Source organism: Lissotriton vulgaris, chromosome 5, assembly GCF_964263255.1.
Source record: "Lissotriton vulgaris chromosome 5, aLisVul1.2, whole genome shotgun sequence".
Classification (NCBI taxonomy): domain Eukaryota; kingdom Metazoa; phylum Chordata; class Amphibia; order Caudata; family Salamandridae; genus Lissotriton; species Lissotriton vulgaris.
The window spans coordinates 1494740559-1494755339 of record NC_141693.1 but is presented as its reverse complement, the minus strand read 5'-3'; the positions used below and the strand labels follow the sequence as shown (position 1 = coordinate 1494755339).

At 44.9% G+C, this 14781-nt stretch overlaps 1 protein-coding gene across 7 annotated transcripts in view; it reads right to left on the bottom strand.

Annotated features, from left to right (window-relative positions):
- The window catches only part of ATP2B4 (ATPase plasma membrane Ca2+ transporting 4), a 780797-nt gene that overhangs the window by 107867 nt on the left and 658149 nt on the right, over window positions 1–14781 (bottom strand). For all 7 annotated transcript variants that reach the window (XM_086923502.1, XM_086923496.1, XM_086923498.1 and 4 more), the window contains 2 exons: window positions 12537–12728; window positions 6658–6871 (listed from right to left, as the gene is read on the bottom strand). In XM_086923502.1, coding sequence (XP_086779628.1) covers window positions 6658–6871; window positions 12537–12728 — 406 coding nt within the window. The remainder of the gene's footprint in view (window positions 1–6657; window positions 6872–12536; window positions 12729–14781) is intronic.

The following is a 14781-nucleotide window of genomic DNA, read 5'->3' as shown; positions in this document are numbered from 1 at the left end:
AAGCTTTGTACACATTTAAACTGTATCAGTGTATGCGGAAGATTAAGGGATCCATTTCTGATGGCTGAGCAACAGAGCAGCCATTGTTCATCAAACAATGTTGCAGTTAATGCCATTTCTGCCAACTCAGGTGAGACGCTGCAATGTCTTGCGTCCCGCAACCCCAAGCAATAGAGTATAGATACAAACGCATGTGCTTAAGACTGGAACTGTGCATCAGCTGATTCAATAATGAAACCGGCAAAAGCTCACTGGGGAACTCCATAAGCAGCCGGCTGAGGGTGCCACAAATTGTATAATCAACATTCCTAACACAGTGAGAGTCAGATGTTACTTAAGTCTTAAATTTGGATTCGTGAAGAAAATGTCCCATCAGTACGAGCTCTAGTATCAAGTTAAGCATGTGTACTTTTTTTAGTAATATTGGGAGCCAGCCACACCATTCCAATCTCATACCCAGGGAATGTAAGAGAACCTCTGCAGGGCTTTGGCAGCCAGTGAGATGCATGCACACAGTTTCCTAAACTGGCCTATACAATTAGTCTTCTAAAAGGTTGGCCAAATTTTGCTTTGAGGGATTCAGGATAAGGGGCATCTTTCACCATTCCCAAGTGCAGGAGACTGAGCAGATAATGGATCCAATAATGCGAGAACTGGCCCTGGCACTGTAGTAATACAACTCTAAATCACAGGCTGTGAGGCCACTCTGTCCATACAAATGACCACCATTTAACTCTGGATTGTTTGCCTGCCCAGGCTAGCCAAACCATCAATTGCTGCAAATTACAGAAAAATGAACGAGTGAGGGGAACTGAATAAACATGGTAGCTAGAGTGAAACTTCCATTTTCATTATAGCAATTCTGCCAGCAAGGTATACTGAGAGTCTTGTCCATCGATTGATGTTGCCTGAGGACAACAGATCCTTTTCGGTTTGACCCCAAAGGCTAAAGAGTAGCAGAGAAGGTCTACATTGAGGACTTGCTTGTGGTATTCTAAAATGCTCCCTTTCAGAATTCTGCGCCCGCAGAAGGTGAACTGCTATTATAATGAGGTTGCTGACAATGAGCCAATGCCATATCACCAGAGTTTCAATCAAAAAGATTCTCAACCACATTTCTTCAAGATGTTTATATAATACGCTATTATTGTGTTGCTTGTATGCATCATTGTTTTTTTCTTGACAAGGTTGATTGGAAAGGCTTCAAGTAGTTTATATAAATATTCCAAATGGCATCATGGTTCTTGGATCTGCAAACAGCTGAAATCAGCTCCCCAGTCCCATTAGGGAGGTGTCTGTTATTAATATCTGTGACAGGAGCTTAGGCAGGAAAGAAACTGCTGACAATTGTCTTCTTGTTTAGTAATTGTCTAGAATGACTGGAATGCTTCTGTTTGTGTTCCTTGTCTCCCTTAGTGCCAGCTTAATGTGTCCACCAACAGGGTTCATACTGCCTGGAGCTGTGAACTACAAAAGTGCAGGATGAGACTAAATTGTGCACTTGTCTTTTATCAATAAGATTCTCTCCTATGAAAGAAATACTTTTGCTTGTTTTGTGCAATAGGTCAGCCAAAGCATTGTGGACTTCCGCAATGCCAAGGTTTGGCCTCTACACGCTTGTTACTCCAGTTTGAAAAATGTGGTGTTTTCTGAAACTCATCTTCCAGGAGAGATGGACTAAAATCCCTCTCTTCCAAGGTGCACATAAGTCTAAATGGAAAGACTTAATAAGAAAGGAATTGCCTGAGATCTTTCGAGACCAGGGAAAGAAAATATGCATTGTGCAATTCTATGGCACACATTCTGTACCCTTGCTAGAGCAGTGGAAAGATCCTGAACATTTCTCTTTTTACCTACTTTTGGGTTGCTCTCAGACCCAAAATGTATTAATTTGTTTTTTTTTTACTAAAAAGGTACCTACTTTTTGTGTGTAGGCTTCTTTTGTAGGAAAATGCACACTCATTTCTAAAGAATTTTGAGGTGCTATTATTTCGACCTTGTGGGCTTTACCTTTGGATGTGAACATGAGGGTAGAGTGATGAAGCAGAGCATTGTCCTGCTGAGGTAGATGCTGGACTCTTCTCAATCTAAGGGTTACCACTGGGGAGTGCAGATATCACTGCTGCTGTTATGAGGGCTAACAGTAAGGCTGATTAACATGTTGATTTGTATCACCATTCAACAGGATTTGATGGTGGGATGGCTGGATTATATTCTTCTCTTATGTACTACTGCCTTAAACTTGCATTCTTTAGCTTTCATTTTGTGCATCTCATTAGCAGCATGTGAATAAAATAAGCGACTTTCAAGTGAAAGACGGATTCTTGCTGGGCATCATGTTCAATCATCTCCCACAAGGATTTCCTGCCTGAAAGCCAATTGAACTAGTAGCATTTATTACATAATTTTCCTAACTTAAGTATTTTTTAGCATTGATATAAAGACAATGTACTGCACCAATGTGCATGCCTTTATCTAGTTGCCCTGCTTAGGCTCCAGAAAGTGACATACTTCAAGTATTACATCAGCTATGCTAATCAGGAACTAAAGTGGCTTTATGATCCATGTTGAAGCATACACTGCTCAACAAGCTTTTATTAAGGACATTCATTTTATATTGTAAGATTCAGGAATAGATCTGTCCTAGTCTTCATTATTCTGAGGGTACTTTTTTGCAGGAGGATGCTTTCCTGTAAACGTTATGGACTTTATGGGGCCACCAATGCCTGTCTCACGTTATATCGGGTGTTTTGGTATGAATGATTGAAATGGACACAAACGTAAGGAAAATGTTACTTACCCTGTAAGCATCGGTTTGTCATGTACTGCTCCCGATCCGCATGCTGTGCATTCTTCTGCCATCTAGTGTTGGGCTCAGACAAGTGGAAGTTGTTTTTTTCCAGAGAAGTATTTCGAGACACGAGTTACAGTGACTCCACACATGATTTGTAATGCACATGATCATCGGCTCCCCCTGTTAGATTTATTTTCCCTCCTAGAAGGAGAGGATTTAGATGGTGCATAAGGATACAGAAAAGATGACCACGGTAAACTATAAATAATGTAAACAGTACCAAGGTGACTGCAACATCTGAGGGCTCTATGGAGGAGGGTGGGCACAATTGAATCTAGAGCACTACATGCCACAAATAGATGCTTACAGGGTAAGAAACAATTTCCGTTCATGGCATGTGTAGCTCTAGATACACATGATGTGCTTTGACTGTAAAGCAGTCCTCCCGTATGTGTTGGCCAGTCCTAGGATGGTGCAGAAGACTGGAAAACTGTACATAAGACCGGCTGGCCAACCCTAGATTGTTGATGAGCTAAAACATCCATATAGTGATGTTAAGTGAAAGTGTAGACAAGTTAGCTGCTTTGCATATGTCAGCTATATGGATATAATATAGGAAAGTCATGAGTTTTGTGTTTTGAGTGTGGTCTGGGAGGTTCAGCCAAATGTCTTTTAGCTTTGGCATAACAGGTATGTATATATTTGACTAACCAGCTTGCAAAACTGGATTTAGAGATAGCACAGCCTTTATGTGGGTTTGAAAAAGAAACAAATAGTTGTTGTGTCTTTTGGAAAGGCATAGTCCTATCAATGTAGTACATGAATGCTCTTTTGATATCCAGAGTTTGAAGAGCTTGTTCCACTACAGACTCTGGCTGTAGGAAGAACACAGTTAGTTCCTATTGTTTGATTCAGGTGTAAGCTGGAGAGCACATTACGAAGGAACTTGGGGTTTGTCCTGAAGACTACCCTGTCTGCGTGCACTTGGAAGAAAGTTTCTTCTGGGGTAAAAGCTTGAAGCTTACTGACACATCTAAGGGAAATGATAGTTACTAAGAAAGTTACCTTCCAAGACAAATAGGAATAAACACGAGTAAAGTGCCCTAAAGTGATGTCCCATAAGTCAGGTTAAAACAATGCTGAGGTTCCACATGGGGACTGGAGGCACCTTTGGTGCAATAACGTGTTTGAGTCCCTCCATAACAGCCTTGATGGCAGGGAATCTGAAAAGCGAGTTTTGTTGTCTATTTTGAGGGTAAGAGGCAATTGCCGCCAAGTGAGGCCTAACGGAGGTGTACGCAAGCCTTGATTTCTGAAGGTTGAGCAGACAATGTCCTGGACTGCCGCTTGAAGACGAACAATATGTCTAGGAAGACAGCAGTGCACAAACCTCTTCTATTTGGCCATGTAGCATCTATGGTTGCAAGTCTCTGGGCCCCCTTAAGGACAGCCATACATTCTGAAGGCTGATTGAGATAGCCAAACTCTAGGATTTCAGGAGCCAGACTGCAAAATTGAGCTGTTTGGAGCTGGGCTTCCTGAGCATGCCATGATTCTGTGAGGGAAGATCTGGCTGGTTGAGCAGCCTCTCATTAGGTACTTGGGACAGTTTGAGGAGGGTGGTGAACTAAGACTACATGGCCCATATTGGAGCAACCAAGATGAGTGAGGGATGTATGCCGAAGCCTGCAAACTTTGGATGGAGAGGCGAAAAGCATAGGCAAATATCCCGGACCAGTTCATCCATACTGCATGGCCCATGGACTGTGGGAGTCTTGATGCAGCGTTTTGACATTTTGCATTTTCTGCGATGGCGAACCTGTCTATATGTGAAAACCTCCAATGGTGAGTAGGACTTGGAGGTGGAGTTCTCACTCGTGGACTTGTTGGTGCAGGCTGCTGAGCAGGCCCGTAAAATTGTTGTGCAGCACTGGTATGTACTCTATCAGGAGATTAACTCTGTGATATATTCCCCACTGACAAATACACTGGACTAGAGCAGACAACTGCAGGGAGTGTGTGCCTCCCTGTTTCTGTAAATAAAGCATGGCAGTTGTGTTGTCCATCCTATCTAGTATCACCTTGTGTTGAATGCGGGAGAGGAAAGCTTTGTGGGCTAGCTGGACGGCTAGCAACTCCAGGTAGTTGATCTGGAGATCCTGTTGGTCGGGGGTACACAATCGTTGAACTTTCATTTCATTTAAATGTGCCCCTCGAGCGAGTGAAAGAGGTGCTTGTTGTAATGGTCATCTGCGGGAATGGGTCCAAAAGGGCCAGCCTTGCAACAGACTGTTGCCATTCCACCAATACAGACACTGATGAGTATGGCCCCAATGACCCTCCACTTGTAACCATTGTGTTACTAGGCACTCTTGCAACAGGCACATATGTAATCTGGCATGTGGGACAATTGCAACACAAGAGGCCATCATTCCTACGAGGCACATGACCTGACAGTTTCTTGGCAATCTGTCTGAAATAGATGAAGCAGTGCTTGGAATGTGAGGACTCTTGCTGGGCTGGGGAATGCTTTTCCCACACAAGAGTCGAGTATGGACCTGAGAAAGGGTTGTACCTGCATTGGTTGGTGATGGGACTTGATAGTATGATCAGCCAATCATCCAGGTAAAGCAATACATGGATGCTGCTCCTGAGATTAGCGGCTACCACTGAAAGACACTTTGTAAACAACCTGGATGCTCTGGTTATTCCGAAGGCCAGCACTTTGAACTGGTAATGCTGACCACTTACCCCAATTAATGAGCATGGCGGATGGGGATGTGGAAATAGGTTAGGGGTGGGCGAAATTTGCACGGGCGCGCTATGCAAAGCTCCGCAAAATGGTAAAAAATCTCCGCGAGCACAGAGTTCAGCGAACAAGCGGAATTGCTTGTTCCGCTGCTTTTTTCGTGTTCGCAAACGCTGTTTGCATGCTCGGGGGGGGGGGGGGGGGGGGGGGGGGGGAGAATATCTCGCGAGCACGCATTTTGAAAGAGCGAACCTGGAAAAAGTTCCGCAAAGCCACAGATAGCTGAATTTTTGGCAATTCCGCATTCTCCGCCGAATGCGAAATTACTAAAATTCTGAAAGCGGAACAGAATTTACCGCCCAGGCCTACAATAGGTGTCATGCAGGCCGAGGGTGGTCGAAGTCGTCTAGTTGTAGGAAAGGCATGGCATCGTGTTGGAATAGCATGTACTTGTTGACAGGCCGAAGGTCAAGGATAGGCATGAGGGACCAGTCCTTCAATAGCATGAGAAAGTATAGAGGATATACCCATTTGCCCTAGTGCTGTGGGGGCAAGGGTTCTATGGCCCCTTTGGCGAGTAGTGCACGTATCTCCTCTTGGACCAAACGCTGATGTGCTGGGGTGGTAGGGAAGGGGGAGAGACTGCAGAAATGAAGGAGAGATTACTCAAACGCTAGGAACCAAAGAAGATGCACAGTTTCTTCAACCAACGAGGTAGAGGGAACCGAAAAGACCCGGCCAGATGCCCACACAGAATTGAACTGGCGCAAAAAAAAAATCATGTCTGAACCCGAAAGCAGAGAAAAAACATTCTAACAATGAACTAAATGTCCAGGTACATAATCAATCATGGGTGGAGTCATACCTCGTGACTCATGAGACTTCTTCGAAGAAAAACAATTTGCACACTTCCAAACCCAACACTAGATGGCAGGAGTATGCACAGCATGTGTATCTACAGCTACATATGCCACAAACAAATTGTTCTTTTGCCGTCTCAGAAAAGTGGGGCCAGTTAAGTCTGAAGCAAACAAAGTCTACACCATAGGAAATATGTTTTTATCTCTGCTAAGGTAAGTGCATGCTATAAAGGTCAGGGAAAGCACGAGCTCACCTGCGAACAGCAGTGTGAAGATAATGGTGAGCTGGTAAATGGCGTGCCCCAGGATATTCTTCATCATTGTGCGTGAGATGAGTGGCTTGTTGCGCCCATATGGCCTACGCAGAAGCAGCGACTCTGTGGGTGGCTCTGTGGCTAGAGCCAGGGAAGCAAAGGTGTCCATGATCAGGTTTACCCAGAGCATCTGTACAGCCTTGAGAGGGGAGTCCTGGAAAGAAAGAAATCCCACCTTAGCTTTAGTCACACAAATCTACTAGGCAAGCATCCTCCTTTTGAAAGTGAAAGGCTACAATATGAAAGAAGAAAATGAAAAACAAACTCAGTGGTCCTGCCCGGATACTGTAGGAAGAGGCTGCATGTGAAAATAAAGTAAGTATCTGTGTGAAGTGGGTGAATGGAATTCCTTTGATGTATGCTAAAAGGCCACTTAGAAGAGATAGAACATGGTAAATGAGAATTGAGGAACGTGGGATAAGGTGATGCTCTGTAAGAACAAGCCACTTCTAACTGCAGATTCTGCACCTTTTGAATAGATCCCAGAATTGTACCTATTTAGAGCAGGGTGTGTAAACTGGCTCAAACAAAAATGTCCTATACCAACAAGTGTGCAAAATGCCCCTAACATGGACCTGGTACTCCAGACAATATTGATTCATGAAAATATAGAGCAATGATCAAGTAACCTGGCAGATGTCCAGGACAGGAACTTCGTGTGCCAACACAGTGGCCACAGCTTTGGCTCTAGTTGTATGAGCTCGCTGACCTTCTGGAGGCTAGTTTTTGGCTGATGCACAGTACAGTCCAACAGGAAATTGCACTCTTTTGCACTGCTTTGTCTTTTCTCACCCTAGTGAACCCCACAAAGAGCTGGTTGTCCCCCTGCTGTCGTTTGGTATGATTTTGTGGGGTACTAATCAAGTCTCTCCTACTCCTTACAGGGGTGAGGCAGAACATAGAATGTTGGCAGGGTGATGGTTGAACGGATGTGGAACGGCGAGGCACATTAAGATGTGCATGCCCACAGAACTTGTTTAGCTGGGAAGAAGGTGGTGTATGATGGATTGACATATAGAGCCTGCAGCTTGCTCACTTGCAACAACAAGGTTATAGTGACTGTATTGATGGTAAAAAACCACAAAGGACTGCTGTGAGGCAGCTTAAAAGGAGTGCACATCAAATATGGGAGGGTCCAGTTAAGGTTCTACTGTGGCATGACAAAAGTAGGAGGAGGAAAAAAGTGCAGGACCCCTTTAAAAAAACCAAAAAGTATTACAACCGGTGATTTAAACAATGAGGGCTGGTCTGGCAACAGCAAAATGGACGAAAGAATGGTGCCGAAAGCAATGCCTTGCCAGGTGAAAGACAAAACAGGTAACTTGGCCTGGTGGGGGGCTGCACCAAACCACAAGTTTTTGTTCCAACCATAGACTTATATAGTTTTTGATGAGGGATACCTGGCCGCCAAGTAACATCCACCACCTCCGGAGGAAGGTCAAAGGTGTTAAACTATCGATGTTCAATCTCCAAGCATGGAGATTCGGAGGCCTGGATGCAGAACCGTGCCCCGTTGCTGCTACAGCAGGTCCTCCTGGAGGGGTAGCCTGATCAGAGAACCATACTGTCTGTGCACAATCCTGGCCCACTAGGATGACTTGGGCCTGGTTGGTCTGACCTTCTAGGGAAAGAAAAGGTATCGGCAGAGAGGCATACAGAAGTCCTGAGTTCCACTCTAGGCAGAATGCATCTCCTAGTGAGAGACGCCTTGCAAACCCCAATGCACGGAAATGCTGAAAATGCGCATTCTCTGCAGTGGCAAACAGATCGAGCCAAAGTTTTCCCCCTTCAATAAAGAGACTTTGTGCCAGCCACCTTCAAGTGTAACTGGTACTCATGATCCGCTAGGTATAGACAGCTGAGTGTGTCCGCCTTGGCATTGAAAGATCCTGCCAGTTGATTCATCACCAGGAAAATCCCTAATTGGTTCAGCTATTTCCAGATGTGTAGTGCCTCCTAGAAAAAGGACCCAGGATCCCACACCACCCTACTTGTTGCAATATCAAATGGCAGGGGTATTGTCTGTAATCACCTTCACCAGACTCCCTTTAATGGACAAAGGATACGTGGTTGAAATAGTTAGAGGCCCACTTGATGTTGGGCCCACTGAGACTTCAGATCCCACTGCAGAGCCCACATTCGCCACCAGGCATGCTTGACCAGCAGGATGCAGGAGGAAATTGTTCCCAGCCGTCTCAGATTCAACCTCACTTCAATCCAGTCAGAGTCTAAAAGATTAGGATTATCACCTGAATTTCCTAGACTCGTCTCTCCATGGGACAGGCACGAAACTGAAAGATGCTCATAATGGCTATAATGGACTAGCTGAAAAGGAGACAGGTGTGACTTCAATACATTGACAGTGAACCCAAAATATGGCAGGAGATTGTCTGGAGGTAGGTAAATACTGGCTGAGGAGAGCCCATCTTCAACAGTCATGTCTTGAGGTAGAGGAAGACTGGAAGCCTTGCCTCCGAAGGTGTGCTGTTACCACTGCCATCACTTCCATGGCTACCCAAGGAGCAATTGTGAGACCAAAGCGGAGCACAGTGAAATGAAAAAGCTCCTGTCCCACCACAAACCACAGTTAGCACCAATGAGTCTATGGAAATAGACATCCGTAGCTCTCACACCACCATCCAGTTTCCAGTGCAAAGGGCAGACCAGACTTGTGCCAGGGAGAAAATTTGGAATTTTTCCTTCTTTGAGTGGGGGCAGTTCTAAAATAAATATGACAAAGGCTTCCATCCTTCTCTGGCACCAAAGAGTAGCAGGACTAACAAGCACAATCTACTTCTTGTGCAAGCACCCTCTAGATATCCCCTTTGGCTAAAAGGGCTTGCACTACCTGCCGCAAAGCGGCCAGAGGGTTAGCCAAGGGGGCTTGCACTTCTTGTTGTAAAATGAACAGAGGGTCCTCCATCAGTTGTTCAGGTGATGGTGCAGCAGAGTGGCAATAAAGGGCAAGGTGTTCTCCTTTGGGACTATCTGCAGAACACACATGCTCAATGTTAATAATCTGCCAACTGTGCAAGAATCGTCAGATCCTGCCTCCAACCGGGTGGCTGTACTCCTATAAGGGCACAATAAAGGAGTTTAGTAGCTGGGGCTGTGGAGGGGTCTGGTTACAATGGACTGAGTGGCACACTGACCTTAACCGCGGGGGCAGTGGGTGCATGGGCCTCGGTTGAGAAACTGCTGGGCTGGATGGAACTGGTCAGACAGTATGAGGTACCTCTGTCAAAGTTGTGAATGGAACAGTAGGGCTGATGTGGCCAGCGAGTCGGGCAGCTACCTCCAGGGAGCGTGCTGTGGGCCTGCTCTCCTTGTACCGCTCCATGGCTGCGTCTTTTTGTCCCTAAACATGTGAGTCCCATCAAAGAGAATGCCCATGAGGAACGTTTGGACATCGCTAGAAAAAAAGGATGACTGCAGCCAGGTGTGGCGGTGAATGTGGATGCTGGTGCCAATGGCTCACCCAATGGAATTGGAATTGTCCAAGCCACACAGAATTGTGAACGGTCGGTATGGCTTAGGTAAGTCCATGTCAGAGGTCTTCTGTGACAATTGGGAGGACGTGAGTCACTGAATCCTAAAGAGAGTGCCTTCATCACCAAGCTATAAGGCGAGGTTTACTGAGAAGATGCAGGGCGGTCCGAGACAGGATAAGAGACCTTCACAATCTGGCAATTAACGGGAGGGGGACTTGCAGGGGTCTAGCAAGGTTTGGCCCAGGCCGTAAGGGGGTATTTGTAAGTACTTAATTGAAGGGCATGAGGGGCACAATAGATGTTTGCCAAAGGGTAGAGCACTTCCATCAATAATCTGGTTTTTACTTCTAAGGTGGGAAGCAGGAGATCAAGAACTTTGGCTGCCCTACGCATGACCATTGCGTAAGATGCACTCTTGTCAGTGGCATGGTCTAGGGGAGAGAGGAGTTCTTATTCTGGGGAAGTGTCAAGACCACTAGCATTACTAAGGTCATCATACCAATTTTACTTATGGTTTGGTCACCTGCATCATAATCATTGTCCAAACCAATACCAAATAAGGAATGCAACATATGTGTTCTTCCTTGTGAAGGTGCTAAGTCACGCGGAGGTAGCAGCACCTCGATGGAAAGTGAGCGCAGTCTCTGTTGGGGTGGTAGCAGCACTAACTTCGAGAAGGAGAGAGCACACTGGGCACCTTATCCTCCAGCATTGTGGATCTGGGAACGGACATGTAGAGTGAAGCCAGAGTCTGTCCAGAAGCTAGGGAAGTCCAAGTGGTGAATTAAGTGGCTCCAACTAGTGCTGAGGGTGAACCCTTCAGCTGTATCCCAGATGGAGGGCGCTTAGATTTCTCGGTTGAGACCTGAAGGTGTTCCAGAGGAAATCAGTAAGGATTTAAAGAGTCTGAGCATGACCTTGCAGAGCTGTTCGACCAGCCTCGGTGTCGCAGATGGCTCCGAAAACTTAAGTTGAGCTGGGACAAGTTGCGGAGTGGGCTACGAGGCCGACCGACTTTGGGTGTGAGATCGAGGGCCAAGAGGACGTCCTTGCGCATTTTCAGAAGAATGTGTCAGCGGATGAGGCCTAGTCCCACTTGGATTTTTTGGTGTTTTTTCTTCGATTTTCACAAAGATGTGGAGCGCCAACGACAACCGACCAAAGGAATGAGCCCTGCAACTTCTTGACCGGGAGTGGGACTGGGACCAACCATTCAAATTGGACAGGTCCCGCCACAGTCTTCCTGTGCTTGGCAACAAAGATTTTCGTCTCGCTTAGGGTTCATCAACATGCAGTCACTGCAGGCCTTAGTCGTGGCTTGAACCCCAGAGGCACCACATGCAAACCTGTCACAGACATCTGCTTGTGATAGTCCTATAGGAAATAAAACCTGTTGTTTTGGGAGATACAAATTTCCCTTGCACACAGAATTTTATGGGAGGTAAATTGTATCAAAGGGCCGGATGTAATCCCGGATCCATGTCCGATGGCATGGAAAGAAAGGAACTGATGCTGGAGCATGGGAGTGGCGCCTATATGGGCCCTGCATGTCATTTTCTGAGTGGAACAGTGTCATTGCAGAGGCACATGGAAACACCGGCTGTCACACAAAGGTACTGCTGAAAAAAGATTCTGGATCCAGTCTAACATCTGGGTAATTTTCAAAAGGTGAGGAATCTGTGGTTAAAAGTCTGTATAAGGTATGTTATCATAACATGAAAACCCTATGGGTTTTCAGAGGATAGTATTCCACTCCTAAAAATCGAATTCAACAGAAATAACAGTGGAGATAGAGGGTAGATGGATACTATGTGAAGTATGTATCACCTGAGCAGATGGGGAGTGCTTATGGAAACACTATAAGGCATTACATAATTTTTTATAATCACCACAATATTCCATCTCACAAACAAAAAATAAGGGGCAGATGAGATAAAGGACTAGCAAAAGCATCGTGCTAGCATAGAGGAAGTGAGGTTAGGCAAGGAGTGGATGCTACATTTGAAGCAATAAGTAAGCAAAAACTGCTTCAGGTTTGGGAGGAGGAATGGACAACCATTAATGGGCAAGTGGGAGAAATAAAATAGGTCAGGAGGCAAAGGCTTCTATTCGTGTGGACAATGGGCAGAATCTGAATCAAGAGAAAAAAAAAAGTCCAATGCTCGTTTGCAAGATCCAGGAAAGGAAGAGGTAAGTTTCTAGTTATTTATTAGAGAGTCAATTATTCGAAAAAGAAAAATAAAAAAGGCAAAGACATATAAATAAACTTTTCTCAAATGTTAAAGGAGGCTGGATGAAGACACGGAAAATGAGAAGCTTTGTGTCAACCTGAGTGATGCAGGCTCCTGTGAAGGCCACAATAACTGCCACCACATTGACGGTCAGCTGGAACTGCAGAAATTTGGAAATGCTGTCGTACACATTACGGCCCCACATAACTGCCTTAACAATGCTGGTGAAGTTATCATCTGTCAGGATGATGTCGGAGGCCTCTTTGGCAACATCAGTGCCAGCAATGCCCTGCAAAAAACAGAACAAAACAAAAGTGGCAGAACAGATGAGATGACCACATTTACAGAGTTGTATTTGATAGGTAATTGAATGGGAAGCACACTGCGCACCACATCTCAGAAAGCAGGCAACAGGAAAAGAGAATGAAATTGCAGCAGTTAAAACAGCAAGATTCAGACAAAATGCGATAAAAAACAACAACAGTCTGAATCTAATCTATTTATGAGTTTTATTTCATGCAGACAAGGCCATTGATTGGGGAAAAGGGATGTGATGAAGAGGAAGGGTTTAGAATACGCATTGTAAGCCTGTAAGGGAACAATACATTATTAACAAAATTAGAACACTAGTTAACATGACAGCAAGTTAAAAGACACATCAAAGAGACAGACACCTATCAGGGGAAGGAGAGAAAGTGGCTGAAGACTGGGGTGGATGCATGTATTCCAGGTGGTGAGCCAAGATGGATAAGCTCAGGTAAGAAAGACTTATAAAACATTTAATTAGGGTGTATGGTGTCAGCGGAAGAAAGATTTGATTTAGATTTCCAATATGTAATTGGATCAGAATAAGCTTTGGTAGTTAAAGTGCTTCAAAATCCAGGGCGGATCATGAGCAGCATTGTCAGCGGATTAAGTTTCATGAATCTCAGAGTTTCTGGGCATCTTGTAGACAGGGCGATCTTGGAATCCCATTAAAAAGGGACCCAGAATGAATTTGCAGTAAGTGACTGTTGAATCTTCAGAATGTGTAAAATATCCTCTTCTCGTTCAGTTTGTCCACCACATGTTCATCTCTACTTTAAAATGTGCAAAGGAAACTCAACCGTTGGTTACATGTGGAGTAGTATAGGTTTAGCAATAGGAGAAAGCACAATAACAAAGATCAGCAGTCGTCCTGATGACAATTTTCGATTCCTGATGTTCCTATCCCCATTGGCAACTTCTGGGAGCAGACTAAAATTGTTTCAGTGCAAATAATCCACATATATTTGCATTGGAACTGCTTGTGGAGCTGTCCATATGGCTGACTGGAACTTGCTTCTGTTTATCAATCTATGCAGCCTTTGAATATGGAATGTACAAGAACAGTGTCTAAAGAAAACACTGCTGGAACTTGGCGCCATCCATCTGTAGGAGGGTTTATACAAACAATTCTCTGGATGCATAGAACTTCATAGGTACATGCGCCCAAACATGTACAAACCATAGGTTTGGTTCATAACAACACCAGAGAGGTCCTCTTCTATACTACCGGGCACCTGCTCTCAAATAGAAAACGGAGGTGGATTTAGCTGACCCAAACACCTGCTGACTTTTCGGATAAACAAATGGTATGTATAGGTGACTGCTATATCCATGGGATCCAGTATAAGGCCAAAGAGGGAAATAAAGAAAGGTTAACAGCAACCAGGATTTTCTATCATGGAGACATTGACTACACAAGCGCCAACTATTTCCAACTGTACCTGGGATATCAGAGAACCTTTTAAAAGTAAGGGAACTCATGAGCTCACATGCCCAAAATATCTTAAAAGTCCTCAGACTGGCGGATGGGTTCCACAAGTCACCGGGAGAGGAGAGAGGCAATGTCTAATTCGGGTCCGTTCGGCTACCATTCAGCACCTAAACGGAACACACCGGAGGATGGGGGGGGGGTGAGGATGGGGGGGACCAGGGAGGGGGGCGGTCAGTTGGGGTTAGGGTGGGCCTTGAGGGGGGTTTGGACACAGGACTTTCAACCAGCACCACCTTGATGGGTATTGCCCTCACCAGCATCCACGGACACATGGCATCTACCCCTAGGGATTTGTTCAATAACAGGTGCAGAAATGAGGATTGTAGGGCGCATACTATGCTGTGCTTGTCCAACTGTTACGTTGTAGTGTCTCAATAAAAATAAATTTGATTAAAAAAAAAAGTAAGGGAACTTTTTTTTTAATTCAGTAGGTTTTATCTTTATTATATAAGTGAATAAGGAAGAGAAAAGTGAAAACCATAGGGAAGTAATCAGGAGCCTACTGTGAAGAATACGTTGCCTACTTTCAGTAATGAGCTTTCTG